We start from the raw sequence: 15,459 nt of genomic DNA, 5'->3' as shown, positions 1-15,459 counted from the left end.
GATAGAGCAGTAGGTGTACGGCTGGTTGAAGTTGCAGTAGAGCTTGCGCTGATACGGCACTAGGTGCAAAATTGGGAGAGATCAAAGTATAGCTTGAGTGTGAAAAGAATTATGGACAGGGGTTATGCCACAGGCCCTTCTCACCTCAAGGTTAAGGGTTCAACTCTTTACATAGGCTACAAGATCAAAGATTGCCTTGTTTGCTGACTTCAACTTCCCACTATTGCAATGTAAACAATTGAAATTCCAAAGGGCATTTCCCTCTCTTGCCCCCTTAGCATGGCACTACAATCTGAGTGCTGTGCCTGTACATTCCTTGCACCTTTATATGTGATCCATGCAAGTAAAATGAGAATAATGGAATTATTAGCAGAAGATTCTAAACTTATTTTTGAAGGAAAATTATTTAAAAAATATATTCATTGCTGGGTATTCACCAGGCAACTGCCTATCTGCCTGGTTTTGGTAGTACAGGTTGTGCATTTGCCAAATAAAAATGTTAGTAAAATGAGATGTTAGTTTAAATGCTCTCAAATTGTCTTCAATTTGATTTGGAAATAACAATGTATTACCTAAGGGAAATTTTTTCACCTTTTTTCCAGTGGTAAAAAGACTAAAAACTGTTTAATAAGTATAAAGAATATGGTTTTTTGCTCAGGGGATTGTTTGGAATGAAAATTTGTAGATGATTGTAACGATTTATGAAAACAAAAAAACAAACAATTTGAACACAAAGTTCAGGTTATTCAAAATGATAAACAGTATAGAAAAAATAATCAAGGTAAACTAACAATAAAATGATCATAACATAAGTAAATAATAATGTACAAAATTGCTGAACAATCTATTGCAAGTTCTGGTGTTAGAAATGGAGTTTTGCCTGAGCTCGTCAATTCTGGTCCTACCTAAAGGATCCAAACCTTGTGTACACGGGAGAAGTATGCTCTGTTAAATATTCTTTACAATAAGCAATTAAAAGATCTTAAAGATTATTAACTTATTTTTTTATAGATTGAGAAACAAATACCAACTTCCCTTATTAATATATATAATGTATAAATGTACCTATTCAACCCTACTTGTATAATATTTGTCTTGTTTTTTTTTTCAGTTGTGTTTCATTTCAATCCTACCATCAGGAAAAATGAGCAAAACCCCAGCTGAAATGTGGGAGCTTGCTAGCGCCCTGCATGTTCATGGCTCAGATGTTGACAAGCTAGCCACAGTCTTGCCTCACTGGCCTAAGTCTGATTTGGCCCATATCCTTGGTAAATTTAAATCAAAGGCCAGAAGAGAACAGCAATTTATTGTGAAAGGCATGAAAGCATCCCAGAATGTGCCACGTCAGAAAATTATAGAGAAGCTTAAAGAGGAACCAGGCAATCCGACATCTGATGAGGGTGATGGTGAAAAAAGCAAGTCAGATGTAGCATCTACTAACTTAACTGATTCTCCATTAGTTGTTTGGTCTGACTTGCTGATGAAAGTTCACTCACTTCAAGGGACAAGTGATAAGGTTAAATTTGGATCAAGAATCTCAAAATCTGCCCCAATTAATGATCACTCTCAGTTATTGAGTAAGGTAAGTTTGGACTAAATTTTATTATCAGCATTTTGGCTAATCTCTATGAAAGCTGTTGTGCCTCAAATGAAAAATCTTAACATGGCTGAAAATTTTTTAATTGAAGTTTAGTACCTATTCATGAAAATGAAATAGGCAAATCTTTTTTCATGTCCAGAATTTAAATATAATTTTCCAATTATAATTTGAGTTAATTTAGTTAAAATCACAAAGGAGATGCAATGTTGCCAGAATTTAATTATATTTCCCAACTATATTACAGACCATGACATATGCATCTTGCCTGGAAGAACATTATCAAGGAGGCAGCCATGATGAAGCAAGTTATGGTGAAATTTATAAGTAAGTTTTCTCCATGTGTTGCACCCTTTATTAAATTAATGTACTTCTGATTTGAAATAAGATTTTTGCACGATTATCATGGAAATTTATTTTTCCAAACCTAGTTCAAACTTCCCTTAAGACCAAGAGTGCAGAACCAGCCATAGATGTTGCTGGTGAATCCTTAAGTGGTGGTGAATATCAATCTTCTCCTTAAGGGTTAAAATTATTATTCGTTATTTTTGCAGGTACTTTGGTCAGTTGCTGGCTGGTGAAGCACCAACACAACTTCGGCCCAAAAGTGCTGCCAAGATCCTTGAGATGCTTGACCGACTGACGGCCATCATCGGGTCTGGGGCTTTCATGGGCGCCATCAATGCTCTGCGACAGCAATCCTTATCAGATATACAAGAATTCCAGGTATTGTTATTAGGGGTTATTGAAGAATTTCTAGTTTGTGCAGCTGGGATGACCCCATCATGTATAAATAAAGAAGAGATTGCCAGTTTAACAATGTTTTTCAAATTTGTTTTGAATAGAAGTGTGTGCTGAAACATCACATTTAAGTGGAGCTCTAAACTCTTCTGCATTTGTGGGTGATGAAACATCAAGTGGATTTCCATTATATATCAGTATATTAAAGTAAATATATAACACCTGTTCCTTTCATTGGGGCAAAGCAAACTCTTCAATCAAGAGAAATTCTTATCATTTGTAGTCAGAATGCACCAACAAAATTGCTATCTCTTGATGGCTGACAATAAAAATTCTATCACAAGTGTAGGATGTGTTTCAATCCATTTAAAAGTGCAAACAAAATGAGTGAGAAACCCAGAGATGCCTGAATGCAGTTCATAACTGCCAAGTGTACAAGCAGCAGCACTATAACAATGCTATATCTAATTTGATATTGTATCTACTATCGTTCCTGACTCTGTCAAGTGCTCTATTATATATTTGATTTGGGCTTGCAATAAATGTGCATAACTAGTATGTTATTTGGCTACTGTATCTAACATCTGGCACTCTGGATTAATACAAAATCTTTCAGTGGTAACTCGAATACTGGAACTTCATGGACAATGGTAAATTTTTAATTCTAATGATACAATCTGCTGATATTTTCACACTAAGTGCACAGTGAATAGAGCTTGTGGGCATACATTCACACCAGCACACTACTTCAAAGCTCAGCTGGATAGCTTTAGCCAATCTAATTAAAACTGATAAGTTTCATATTGCAATTTTGAGTTATTGATGCTGGTCAGAATGCTGATCACTCAGGGTTCTCTTTTTAACTTATATTTTTTTTTTACTGAAATAATGGAGGTCACAAATGAAGGGTAAAACAGTGCTTTTGTGAGCAGCAGGCCCAAGGTTTACAGAAGTACATCAATAGAGTTATTTCTTTAAGAAATCAGGCTTAAAAAATCCTGTTGGCTTCTGGATCTGTGTTACTGTTACAGTTGCCTCTTGATTACTGTGGTTTGAGACTCTTGATCTTCTTCTTGTTATCTGTGTACTTGACGTTGTCATCTTATGGATATTCAAGTCTCTGCTTCTCTTCTTATACCTGGTTACATGTCAATGTTGTGGTAGTACAGACAACTATGACTGGTTCTGCCTTCTTGGTCTTAAGGGAAGTTTGAACCATGTACTTATGCTCTTGTATCTTTTAACCACCTACTGCCATATGTCATTCTCTAGGAACATACTTTCAACTTGAATTATTTGTAAACTATTGAGTGTTGCAACCTATTATTTGTAAACTATTGAGTTTTGCAACTTGAGGACATTTGTATGCAACAGAGAACATTTTAAAGTTATCATACGTGGCGGCAACCATCAGTGCAAGTCATTTTGCGCTCACTAGAACGTATCTTTTTTGGGAAGTAGGCTTGTGACAATATTGCTCCGGTTACTCATGTCAGGCGGTAGAGGGTTAACTCTGTGTTAAAGTATTGCTCTTGCAATGCTTTAAACATTAAAGGTGAGTTAGAAGGGTAGACTTTTCCTTATGTTGGGCACATTCCCAGCCCCACTAAGCTCAAGTTTGTCTAACTCAACTCCTCTAGGGTCAGGTTCACGCACATGCCAGTACATGACCACATGCATTGACTTTAACCTCACACCTGCACTCTTCCGCTGCTAGACTCTACTAATATCATAACTTCAAATAAAAATTATGGCAGCAATCTGTGAAATCTATGTGTTGCCATAATGTTGAATTTTAAACTACTTAAATGTTGAATTTTGATGCCATAAATGTTGAATTTTAAACTACATGTTGTTGAATCTTTTTTTTCATCTGTTTCAAATTTGTAATGCTGAATTATTCCTTATTTAAATTATATTTTCAATTCTTTGAACAAAACAATTTTTGTTCAAACCTGGAAATGTTTTAAAGATTATTTCTGATGAGAGAACATTTTTTAGAGAGAAAATTAACATGTTTTCTAAACTCTAAAAAAAATTTCAGGGAGAAAATGCCCATGTTTGCATATGTTTGGTGTAATCGAGTTTCCTTGCTGGCAGGTAAATCCTTTAGACTGCGGAGCTGAGGCAACTTCATCAGATGCTGCCTCTGCAAGGTGATGAATTCAACTTCTGCTACTTTGTTCTCAAGTTAAATTAGTTATTTTGATTTTGTAGGACATTTGTTCTGTTGGCATTTGTAGTTCATACTAGAGCATTGAGGTAGCATTGGTGGTGTAGTAACCTGCTACAATGTGGTGTGGTAACCTGCTACAATGTGGTGTGGTAACCTGCTACAATGTGGTGTGGTAACCNTCTAGATGTGTATAAGAGACAGGTTGTGCACTGTTCAGAAACCAGAGAGGAACTTTCAAGTTTCACACTCGTGCAGTTTCATAGCTTGAAATTTTTAAAATGAGTATTATATGCTTAATACACATTTATATTACTGGTAACTCAAGAGCTCCTTTCTTCGAATTTTACTTGTGCGTTTTTGGGGGTCTTTTGTATCTTTTTTTTTACTTTCATTTTTATCTCCACCCATCTACTGTTCATCTAATTATACAAAAAATACTAAAGAAATCTAATACGAGTCCATAGATATTGTTGACAAAAATCTAATGATTTCTCAACGTTGCAGCTCGTAAACTAAGGAGTAATGAACTTTATAAGTTCATAATCTCAGTTGTTCCGGTCGCCAAATAACTGAAGCAATTTTATAAACATACGGTTTAAAAATTTGCTTGATTGGTGCTATATTAACGGATTTCTCAGCACTAATGATACGTAATGCAAGTGCCATCGTGCGCAACGTGACTCATTTTCGTCAAGTATAGCGAGTGAATAATAACCTAATATTTTCAAAGTAATGTTATTACTGATGGTGAGATGATGTAGAATTTGTACAGATTCAGAAACTACCTCGTGGACATTGAAGTTGAATTTTTTTGTTTCAAACCCCGCCATCTGTTTGAATGCATTTTTGTTATTGACTCCAAACTTTTGGCGGGCCAAGGGTTTGAAATGAACAAAGATTTGCATCTAGTAACTATGCTTAGTGGACTCCAGACATGTGTTGCTCAACTGGTATGATTATTGAGAGAACATCATCCTTGAACGCTGGAGTGAACACAACATCTCCAGGTGCTTTTGTGATCGTGAAAATCTGATTTAGAGTCAAACAGTCGTTTTAAATTGACTTGAACGTCAGGCCAGACAAGTGCTTCACTGAGGACTGCTTCCAAAAGACATCCAATAATGTTAATTAAGAAATTCCTAATCACGCCTAACATTCTAGCAGATTCTGTTATCTTAGCCCTGGGCATACATTTCGAGACAATTTAGACTCTAGAACACTGCAAGATACCAGTCGTTTTTAAATGTAATAATAAATTTGTTTAATATGTGAACGATGATCATAGTTCACTAATATTTATTGCCCGATTGATACTGGCATTTGTTGTCGTGTGCATTTTTATTCTTCTGGCCAAATTATTCTGCGGCGTCTGGCGAAGCTGCGCCAGTAACATTATAGTCAGACCTTACAGCAGTAGGAGCTACGTAGCTTTATATTACTACTTTAGTTTTAAAAATTTTAAGAGATCAGGGCCCATGCTTTCAAAAAAGTTAAGAGATCGTAAGTTCATCAGCCAATCATTGACGGCCTTTCAAGCAAAATCCCCCAATCATAGACAAGAAAATAGAGCGTAAGTACTTACGTCCACTTAGCGAGTTTTGAAAGTATGGCCCCAGGTCTGTGTGGCTGTGAGTTGAAAAGTCAGTCGTGTCCTGCCAGCTCTACTGAGAGGTTCTCGCTGAGCTCACTCCGCCTTGCTGACTCGTTTGTGAAATAATGCCCGAACTCTAGATCTCGTGGCTGCACTCGGAACGCTTGTTCACTGTTTTATTACGTTAATCCTAGTTTTGAATGTGCCTGCTTTAAATTGTTTTTACTGAAACAAGAGTGGAGTTTTATCCGTGTTAACCGAAGTTTTAACCAACGGAATCCCAGTACAGTTTAACTTTTAGCTATGTCATAGTAATTTTACAAGATAGTGGCCGGCGTTTAGCTGTAAGGCTCCAGACATTCTGACAAGATTGAAGTTTGCGGCAAACGTCCGGTGACAAATGCATACCTATCATTGTTATACCAAAACTTGTAATATAGAAAATTTATGAACAGAAATTAGAAAAATTGGTTTACTCTTTATCATTTGAGGCATTTTTAAAGATCTTGATGGAAAGCATTTTATATATAACCATAATTTACCCTCCGCCTCTATGTCTTGTGTCGTCATTATAATATCTCTGCAAGTCCATGATAATGAATTAATTGTCAACTGCAAGGTAATTACCTTATAATTAGCAGCACCCTTACTTTGAGGAGCACAGGCACAACGTCAACTCCAAGGTAATTACCTTATAACAACTCCAAGGTAATTACCTTATAATTACCTTGGTGATCAGCTTAATTACTTTTTAAGGAGAGTAGTATGAGTGACTAATTAACACGCATTGTAATTACCTTGGTGATTAGCCTAAGACGTCAACTCCAAGGTAATTACCTTATAATTACTTTGCTGATTAGCCTAAGTAACTTTCAGGGAGAGTAGTACCAGTGACTAATTAACACGCAGCACCGCTGTCTTCATCATTTAACTGCAAACGTTGTTGATTGTTTTATGGTAGGAATGAAGGCGGGTAGACTACTAAACTCCCCAAATATAATGAAAGAAGTATAAGAAAATACTGGTGCAAAGCTAACCTCGTAAGACAAAAATTCGGCCCTCACGTATTTAAATGCCCAAACATTTGATTAGCATATTTTGAATGCTTTCTGTAATGATTTACATTCCTGTATCTTATTGTTTTCTGCTCTCTTTCCTCCTGTCATAATTCCAATCTTCAGGAGAATTGCGCGTGGGGGGTTCCCGCCTTCTATAAAGTGGCGGAAAAAAAGATTGTTCATAATGCCTTATCCTTCCAGAGAAGTCGCTCATTTATTGCACAAATTAATATTTTTATTGAAATATTGCTATTGTTTGGAAAATGTTAAATTTTTTTTTAATTCGCGGTAGTAAAGTTTCTGTTTGTGAGTAAATTTTCGGGTTGTGTATTGAATTAGAACGTTTTTAATTGGAAAATCTAAAACAGATTTTCGAGATCACAAGATCACCTGGAGATGTTGTGTTCACTCTGGCGTTCAAGGATGATCGAGGTTCTCTCAATAAAATCATTCATGCAATATATACAGTATGTATATTTTTTATGAAGTTTGAACTATCAAATCAATTTGAAATCAAAATTCGAATTATCAATTGCCATCCAATAATGTCGACTGTTCAGGTCATGGAAGTGTAGTTCCTTGCAATCTGGAAGTTCACATTTTAAGACAGAACTGTTCAACTAAAACTAATTCCACTGGACAAATAAATCTATTAAAATAAATCAAAAAACATTTGAAGCATGAAGTGTGATGAACTATAAGCATATTTAGCAATACAATTGTTCAGTAAAACGAAATTGTATTGTCACAAATTGCTCATGCTCAACTGGACCAGGTATGATCAGGTATTGTGGCATGATCAGCAAGATAAGTAGTGTAGAAATATGACGTTTACATGTCCTTGTAGTAAAATATTGTCCGTACTATTTATATAATATTAAGCTGTTGAGATCAACTGATCAAATGAGGCTACTTTCGTGAACAAAAAATATGGTAAACCTGATTTATTTTGTGCCTGGACTACAGCTTATATTCAAGTGTTATTTTTGCATCTACGAGGCACGGCCCGTTGTAGAGGCGATCTGATGAGTGGCAGGATAGCCGTGCATAGTGAGACATGATGAGAACGAGTCCTCAAACGAGAACCAAAAGGTTGTTAGCTTGGTCACATCTTCTTCCAATTAATAGTAAATGATCGCTCGCCGTGACAGAGTTTAATTAACAGATCAATATCAACCCTGATTATTATGCACCATGCTAGAATTAAATGCATTGTTCTTCGCTACAAAGTTACATAGCCTAATGATGATTTGTTGCAGTTGGTGAAAGCTCAGACGAACTCAGCAAGCCTGCTGACCAACGTGCCTGGCCTCAACCCCCTCATGCTGCCCTCCAGCATCCTCACCAAGCCCCTGGACGCTCTCAGCGACACCTCAGCCACCTCCACGTCCAGCTCTTAATGCCACGCCAGGGCAAACATTCCGTCAGTTCCCTCACGTCTAAAGAAGGGATCATTTTTCTCCCTCACGCCTAAAGAAGTGATCATTTTTCTCCCTCACGTCTAAAGAAGGGATCATTTTTCTCCCTCACGTCTAAAGAAGTGATCATTTTTCTCACTCATGTCTAAAGAAGGGATCATTTTTCTAATGCGTAAATGAAGATGTGAAAAATCATATCGGTATTCAAATTAGATACGAATCAAACCGCAAATGGCGGCATTCGTACAGGAAATATCTTTAACTAATTACATCAGCGGATGAACTCAGTGCGGCACGTCAGTTGTTCATGTGTGGCAAGTGACACAGCGATGTTATGGCAAAAGTAAATTACTACTTTAGTTTCAGTACTTCCTATCTGATGAGCGAGAGTTCATTTGGAAGTAATTTTTCAGAGACCTTCTCTCACGCTGTAACTCAAGATGCCTTCCACTGATGAGACGATGAATTTGGAAAGTTGTTGTTTTTGTAATTGCCCATACTGGTAGTGGGGACTAGGGAGGGGGGTGATAGGTCAGTTTTTCCGGGCACTTAATGCCACTGGTAGTTCTACGACCATCACTGGCTCGCATTTTATCAACTAGACTTCGATGAATGGCTGAGTTGACCATGAGCCGAGCTTCCCGGAAGAACTTAGCCCAGGGGGCTCGAACCCGGGAGCTGGGTGCGAGAGTCGGAGTCTCTCACCACTGCACCACCACAGCTCAATTTGGAAAGTAGTTGTCAGCATTGCTTCTCCGCGGCGTATCACTCAAGGAATCACTTTTTTAAGTGTGTTGTGTACATTACAGCCTTATTTTCTTATGACGACAGGAAAATGAAACTACTACTCGAATAAATTTATATTGAAGGATGTTATGTATCCAACATTGTATTATTATTTCAACCTTTATGTACATCAATGGTAACAAAAACAATTCTCCCTCCACGCATCACATCAAAGTTGTCATTCGAGGGCATAGATAGTAGATACTGACGTTTTCAAGTAACCATTTAGGGGAAAATGCAATCAAGTCCACATGATGTTGAATGAGGCGAACGTCAATTAAGTCATACGTTGCTAAGTTTCATCTTATGAACAGAAGCAAGAGAACTGGTAACAGGGACCGTGACCATGCATTATTCGGCCGATAGCCTGGGGATTTTTTTAGAGCTGAGTAATGAAATCCTCGCTTTATCTTCAGCGATGCAGGCAGGGTTGATGTGGTCATAATGCCTGAGCTCAGGGTGCTGTTCTACTATCAGTCCGTACGTTAAACTGAGCCGCTCCAGCTCGTCAAAAGTAAGGTTGAAAGATGGGGCATTTGGGTCAACGTCGGCCACAGTGAAAAGCTTGGTAGCCAATTCTTCCCTTTTGTGTATAGGGAACAGCCGCTGTAAAGGATGCTTGCACTGCCTTTGTCTCATACTGAACATTACACGGACAAACTTTTCAAAAAGATCAAAATCCATGTCGATCAATGGCCGGATGCGAGGCGTGAACTTGATGATGCTCACATTGACGTCTGGTTGAGGGACGAAGGCTCTGCCCGGGATAGTGAACAAGTGCTCAACCTCGCACCAATTTTGACACATAACTGACAAACGAGAGCGTTGGCTGTGCGCGGGAACTGCAGTTATTCTCACCCCAACTTCTTCCTGAACAGATAAAGTCATATTAACCCGGCCATATCGCCAGGCACTATCATGCTTGCTGATAGCTCTAAGCCATTTAATAATTAGTGGCAAACTAACGTTGAAGGGCAAGTTGCCAATGATATGAATTGGGGGGCATTCATCTTCCCAAGGTCTTTCTGTTTCTCTTGGGAAGAGTTTGCTCATATCAAATTTTAGTATATCCCCCAACACAACGGACATGTGTCCCTGGCATGCATTCTGCAGCATAAGTAACGATGGCAAGAAGCGCGCGTCCTTCTCCACGACTACGATGTGCTTGGGACGCTGCGCCAGAATGCTGCGTGTGATGCTTCCTGCTCCTGGACCAACCTCACACACATATGATCCACGAATCTTGCCAGCTCTTGAGACAAATTTACTGGTTAATTTAGGCTCCAGTAGAAAGTTCTGAGAGAGAGATTTCTTGGCATGAACTCGATACATACGCAAGACTTCAGAGATTGATGGGAGGGGTGGTAAACGACCAAAGATTTCTTTCGCCATTGTTGCACTCCACTTTTGTTGAGGCACAGTTGATGATCAGAGCGACTATCTGAAAAAACATAAATCAAATTATAAATATCAATCATAGTATTTGATAAATCACTCTGCAAACAACAGTTACATAAAAATGTGACATGTGTGATATCATATGGTTTAAAAAATTATCAGTAAGACGTTTTAAGCCCATTTATAAGTTTTTGTTAGTCAAAGATGGCCATTATTACAATAATATCAATGATCAGCATCTAATCATACAAATCAGTTGGAATGCATCTCCCAGAATTCAGGCCTTGATCAAGATGCTCTGGAGCAAAAATTTTAACAAGTGTTTTGGTAATACGCAATGAGTTTACTTCTTTAATAGAGGAGGAATGGGCTCTACTAGGCTATTTTCTACCTGTGAACCCTTTTAACACGTTTTTCTTAACTTAGCTTCGCGTTTGTTTGTTTGTCTGTGGATTTGTTGTTAACATTGAAAACGAAAATTAGCCCACTTCTGATTGCTTTTGAGATCTGAAATTCGGCATGCAGGCTATTTTCGCCTAACAATTTCAGATACAATCATAAAAACTAGCAATTAGATACCTAAATTAGCTTAATTGAGTAAAGTATATATATATATATATATATAGTATGACGTGCGGGCGCTGACGTATATGTTATATATGTTGTATATGTGAACGTGCGAGGCTGTACGTTCACCATCAAATTTCCAAAATTCGTGTGTTGTGTGCTTTTCGCTTTAATCATAAATCTGCCCGACACACGTTTTTTGGGGGCGAACCATAATTTATTTTCTACTTTTTAGTCTACAAAAAAAACGTGTTTTTTCAAGTATTTTATTCACTGCTGCGCCTCCCTCGCTGACCTCCAGAAGCAACATTGCTGAACACCTTTCTTTTTTAAACTAAATTGATGGCCAGAAAATCTTTGCTTTTTAAGAGAAATTGAGATATCTGCAATATAAAACTCCAGGTCTCTAAATGTTATTATGAAAAAAAAATTTTTTTTACAACAAATAGTATTCAAATTATAGGTTAGTTCATGAGGACTAATTCCACTGATGGCAGAATTCTATCCTCAGGAATTACGTAGTTAAGAGAAGCTAGTATATTGGATGAGAAAAACAGACAAGAATCTCATTTATTGCAGAGCAATAAATGAGATTCTGAGATGAGATAAATCTCATTTTTGCAGAGCAATAAATGAGAAGCAATAAGCAGTAGAAGCAATAAGCAGTAGAAGCAATAAGCAAGATCGACCCCCAACTGGTTAGAGAAATTGAAACTAGCAGAGAGCAAAGCCTTAAAACAAAATATATAACACAAGTCTTGATGATCACTCACCTAGGCAAAGGCAGTCACAGGGTGCATTGAATGCAGATCTGCCAGCTCTTCTTGCTTATTCAGACATTCACCTTAGCAAATTTCTTGATAAACAATTATACTATTTCCCCTGTGCCTGAAAATAATGGCAGTCATCAGTTATATTGAAACAGAGAGCTGTTCAAATATATTTCATTCTTTTTACTGTTGTATTTACTTTATGCTCCCAGGTTATGACATTACTTCAGACACACAAACATCACAAATAATTGCATTCTTGTGTCTGAGTGGTAGGTATATACATAAAGAAAAAATTTACTTGAACTAAATCTAACCTCACTTGCTCACATTACCTAACCTTGCTGCATATGATATGTACTAAAGTGAACAATTTTAACCTAACCAAGCAGCATATAGTAAATCAAGTTGTCACAAGACAAACTAACTAATCTATGTATATATTATACTAAAATACCCAAAATTTCAGAAAGATAATTTGTTAATAACCGGTAAATTGAATTCATGTCCTGCCACACCATAGTATATTTACCCAAGGTCATGCAGCTATTTAATTTCAACGTAATTCAAGTTGCCTTCATAATGCAAACATTTGACATTTACAAACTAAATAGAACCTCAACAACCTAGTCCTAGTGAGATCATAACAGCCTCCTAGTTATTATATGGTAATATACCCCCACCCTAACAAATTGTAGTTCTGCCAATGCAAAAATTAAAGAAAGAAAAAAAAATGGTGGTAAAATGATGTGCAAGTAGCAATAAGAAAAATTAAGTATATAACCATATGTTTAGGCAACTGAGATAAAAGAAGCATATGAGTGAAAATGCAAGGTAGCAGCACAGCCAGCACTGGTTAGGTATGAAGATCTGAGAACCAAAAATATCATTAGAAACGATGCTGTGAGCCTGTGACATATGACCAGGGTGCAGAGGGTGCAAGCATCGTTGCCAAATGCCAAGATATTGATCTTCATCCCAAAGCGTTGAAAAATGCAAGCCATTTTCAAGATGTGTCACTGGGTACCTAATTTTTAATTTGAAAATGCTGCTAGCAACTTTAATAGTACAATATCCCTTAGTCTCCACGCACTGCAACACTTAAAGTCATCACAACTGATTTCTGACAAGCTTCACTGCATCCTGATCCATGCTATGTACCAGAAACCTTGCTGTGGCCTGTGTGCACTTGTGAAGTTGTGCCATGTGGTTTTTAAGATTTTCAATAATTTCCAAGTAATTTCTAAAATGCAATAATTTAAATCCAAATGTATTTGCAAGATCTTCTGAAGGCATAAATTTTGCTGCTGAGTGCTGATGCAGTGATGCATCATCAAAGATTTTTTTATATTCCCCCACTTTCTGGACTGTGGAGTGTGGACATATGAGAGGGATAGCATACTGGCACTGCATAGGCGGATAGGCCATAGAGATATGTTCATAATGGCAAACCAGATTTTTTAGGATCAGTTCATTTTCAACTTTCTCATTTACTCAAGATTTAAACCAATATCTAATAGTTATAGGTGATAATGCTGCTATCTACATTTATTCTACAATAATTTGCTGGTGTACTTGTACAGTTGTACAGAGTTGTACCTACTTGTACCTAGTCTCAGACAGTCAGGAATTGGAATTGGGGTGCGTGGTGACCTACGGTCACGACCTTTAAATTGGTCATACACGCAACACGCTGCCTAAAAAAAACTTTTACTAGCATCAAAAAAATTAAAAGTTCACGCTCTTATGTTAACAAAAAAATTCAAATATACCATAATAACCATATTCACAGCTGTCCTAAGAAAAAATATAAAAATTCGACAATCGCAAAAAATTAAAACCACGTACTAAAACAATTTGGCACGACGGCACGTTCACACGTCTTCCGGGCTTCCCACCCTCCCCAGTCCCCTCTCTCAAGTTGAGAGAGGGGAGGGGACATAGTGGCAAACCAGTGATTTTTTAAAATCAGTTCATTTTTAATTTCCTCATTTACTTGAGATTTTAAAAGATTGCTTATGTATGATAATTCTGGTATCCAAGATACTTTACTGTTCTACTTATAGGACTCAAAAATGAACTTGAGGAAGAGTCTAAAAAAACTCTCTGCTTTGCCACTATGCTCTCAACCCTCCACTCACGACTTCCTTTAGGGCCGCAACTAGAGGTTTCCCGCCATTTCTGAAACCGCGAGATTTCCGTCAGATGAATTACCTCCTATCCAAATGTTAACAAAAGTGCAATATCGAGCCGCGAGATTCCAAATGTATTGAAAATTCGTCATGTTGAAGCCGCGACATTTCAGAAACAAATAGAAAAATTCCAATCCTGACCTCAATGATGTCAGACTCTAAAAAAAACATATTAACAGTTTTTCCTCATACCTATCGTTTGACGGCTTGAACTCACTTTGAAAAACTGCACTTAGCACTGTGAAATTTAAACCAAACCTCATCAGTACGGTAGTACCTACTACAGTCGAATGGGGTAATAAGGGACGCCTGGGACGGGCTGGGCAAATCGGACATTAGGACAAAGCTCTGCAGAAGTGCAGCCTGCACTCAGCAGGTATGCTCTTGGACTGTAGGCAGTCTTGGTGGGTTGAACTAGTAGTATATAGTTCAACCATGGTCTACAGCCTACAGGTGTTGGTGCTCCTACAACGTCCTTCTTCTTTTCTGGGTGTCCACTCTGGGAGGACTTAAAGCCACAGGACAACCGCAAGGATGACCTTTGGGCCTGAGAGCCCTCCTACAGCGTCGGTATCCAGTGTCGAATCATCGAATGTTTTCAGTTAGCAGAAAGTTTTCCAGAACTCACTGAAATTCTTAAATCTGAACTCCGAATTACGTTTACATACGCAAGACTTCAGAGATTGATGGGAGGGGTGGTAAACGACCAAAGATTTCTTTCGCCATTGTTGCACTCCACTTTTGTTGAGGCACAGTGGACGATCAGAGCAACTACCGTATCTGAAAAAACAAAAATCAAAGCATTAATATCAATCATTTGATAAATCACTCTGCATTCAACACATACATAAAACGATGTGAAATGTGTGATTTGGTTTAAAAAATTTGTCAGTACGACGTTTTAAGTCCATTTATAAGTTGCTGGTCAAAGATGGCAATTATTTAGCAACGAGTTTCCTTCTTAAATAGAGGAGGAATGGGCTCAACTAGGCTATTTTCTACCTGTGAACCATAGAGGAGGAATGGGCTCAACTAGGCTATTTTCTACCTGTGAACCCTTTTAACACGTTTTTAGCGCATTTTCTCACTTATGGAAAAAATGTACTATTGTGCTCGCCATGGCCGTCTGTCCGTCCGTCCGTGACCTCAAGTTTTCGTCGACGAG

At 37.7% G+C, this 15,459-nt stretch overlaps 2 protein-coding genes across 3 annotated transcripts; one reads left to right on the top strand and one right to left on the bottom strand.

Annotated features, from left to right (window-relative positions):
• The first annotated feature begins 736 nt into the window (after positions 1–736).
• On the top strand, positions 737–9,240 carry LOC108665917. The gene is made up of 7 exons (XM_018152719.2): positions 737–781; positions 1,112–1,582; positions 1,845–1,924; positions 2,152–2,323; positions 4,439–4,489; positions 6,747–6,788; positions 8,423–9,240. The coding sequence occupies exons 1-7, from the start codon at positions 752–754 to the stop codon at positions 8,561–8,563; spliced, it is 987 nt and encodes a 328-aa protein (XP_018008208.2). The 5' UTR covers positions 737–751; the 3' UTR covers positions 8,564–9,240.
• A 199-nt stretch (positions 9,241–9,439) lies between these two features.
• LOC108665934 (dimethyladenosine transferase 1, mitochondrial) lies at positions 9,440–15,088 on the bottom strand. Of its 2 annotated transcripts, none has more exons than XM_018152740.2 (2): positions 14,959–15,088; positions 9,440–10,697 (listed from the first exon to the last, which is right to left on the bottom strand). In XM_018152740.2, the coding sequence occupies exons 1-2, from the start codon at positions 15,018–15,020 to the stop codon at positions 9,719–9,721; spliced, it is 1,041 nt and encodes a 346-aa protein (XP_018008229.1). In that variant the 5' UTR covers positions 15,021–15,088; the 3' UTR covers positions 9,440–9,718. The 2 variants fall into 2 exon arrangements, with proteins under 2 accessions (XP_018008229.1, XP_018008228.1); XM_018152739.2 differs by lacking the exon at positions 14,959–15,088 and adding an exon at positions 12,106–12,286 and having other exon boundaries at positions 9,440–10,808.
• Positions 15,089–15,459: the final 371 nt, after the last annotated feature.

This window comes from Hyalella azteca, unplaced genomic scaffold (assembly GCF_000764305.2).
Source record: "Hyalella azteca isolate HAZT.00-mixed unplaced genomic scaffold, Hazt_2.0.2 contig5880, whole genome shotgun sequence".
NCBI lineage: Eukaryota > Metazoa > Arthropoda > Malacostraca > Amphipoda > Hyalellidae > Hyalella > Hyalella azteca.
Note: the sequence above shows the minus strand (reverse complement) of the source record. Positions and strands in the feature narration are given on the sequence as shown.

Excerpts from the sequence above, each read along its gene's own strand:
- LOC108665917 (XM_018152719.2), top strand. The coding sequence starts at position 752 with ATGATAAACAGTATAGAAAAAATAATCAAG. Across the intron at positions 1,583-1,844 it reads ACTCTCAGTTATTGAGTAAG|ACCATGACATATGCATCTTG; the intron begins GTAAGTTTGGAC and ends ACTATATTACAG. Across the intron at positions 2,324-4,438 it reads CAGATATACAAGAATTCCAG|GTAAATCCTTTAGACTGCGG; the intron begins GTATTGTTATTA and ends CCTTGCTGGCAG.
- LOC108665934 (XM_018152740.2), bottom strand. The coding sequence starts at position 15,020 with ATGGCGAAAGAAATCTTTGGTCGTTTACCACCCCTCCCATCAATCTCT. Across the intron at positions 10,698-14,958 it reads ATCTCTGAAGTCTTGCGTAT|GTATCGAGTTCATGCCAAGA; the intron begins GTAAACGTAATT and ends AGTCTTGCGTAT.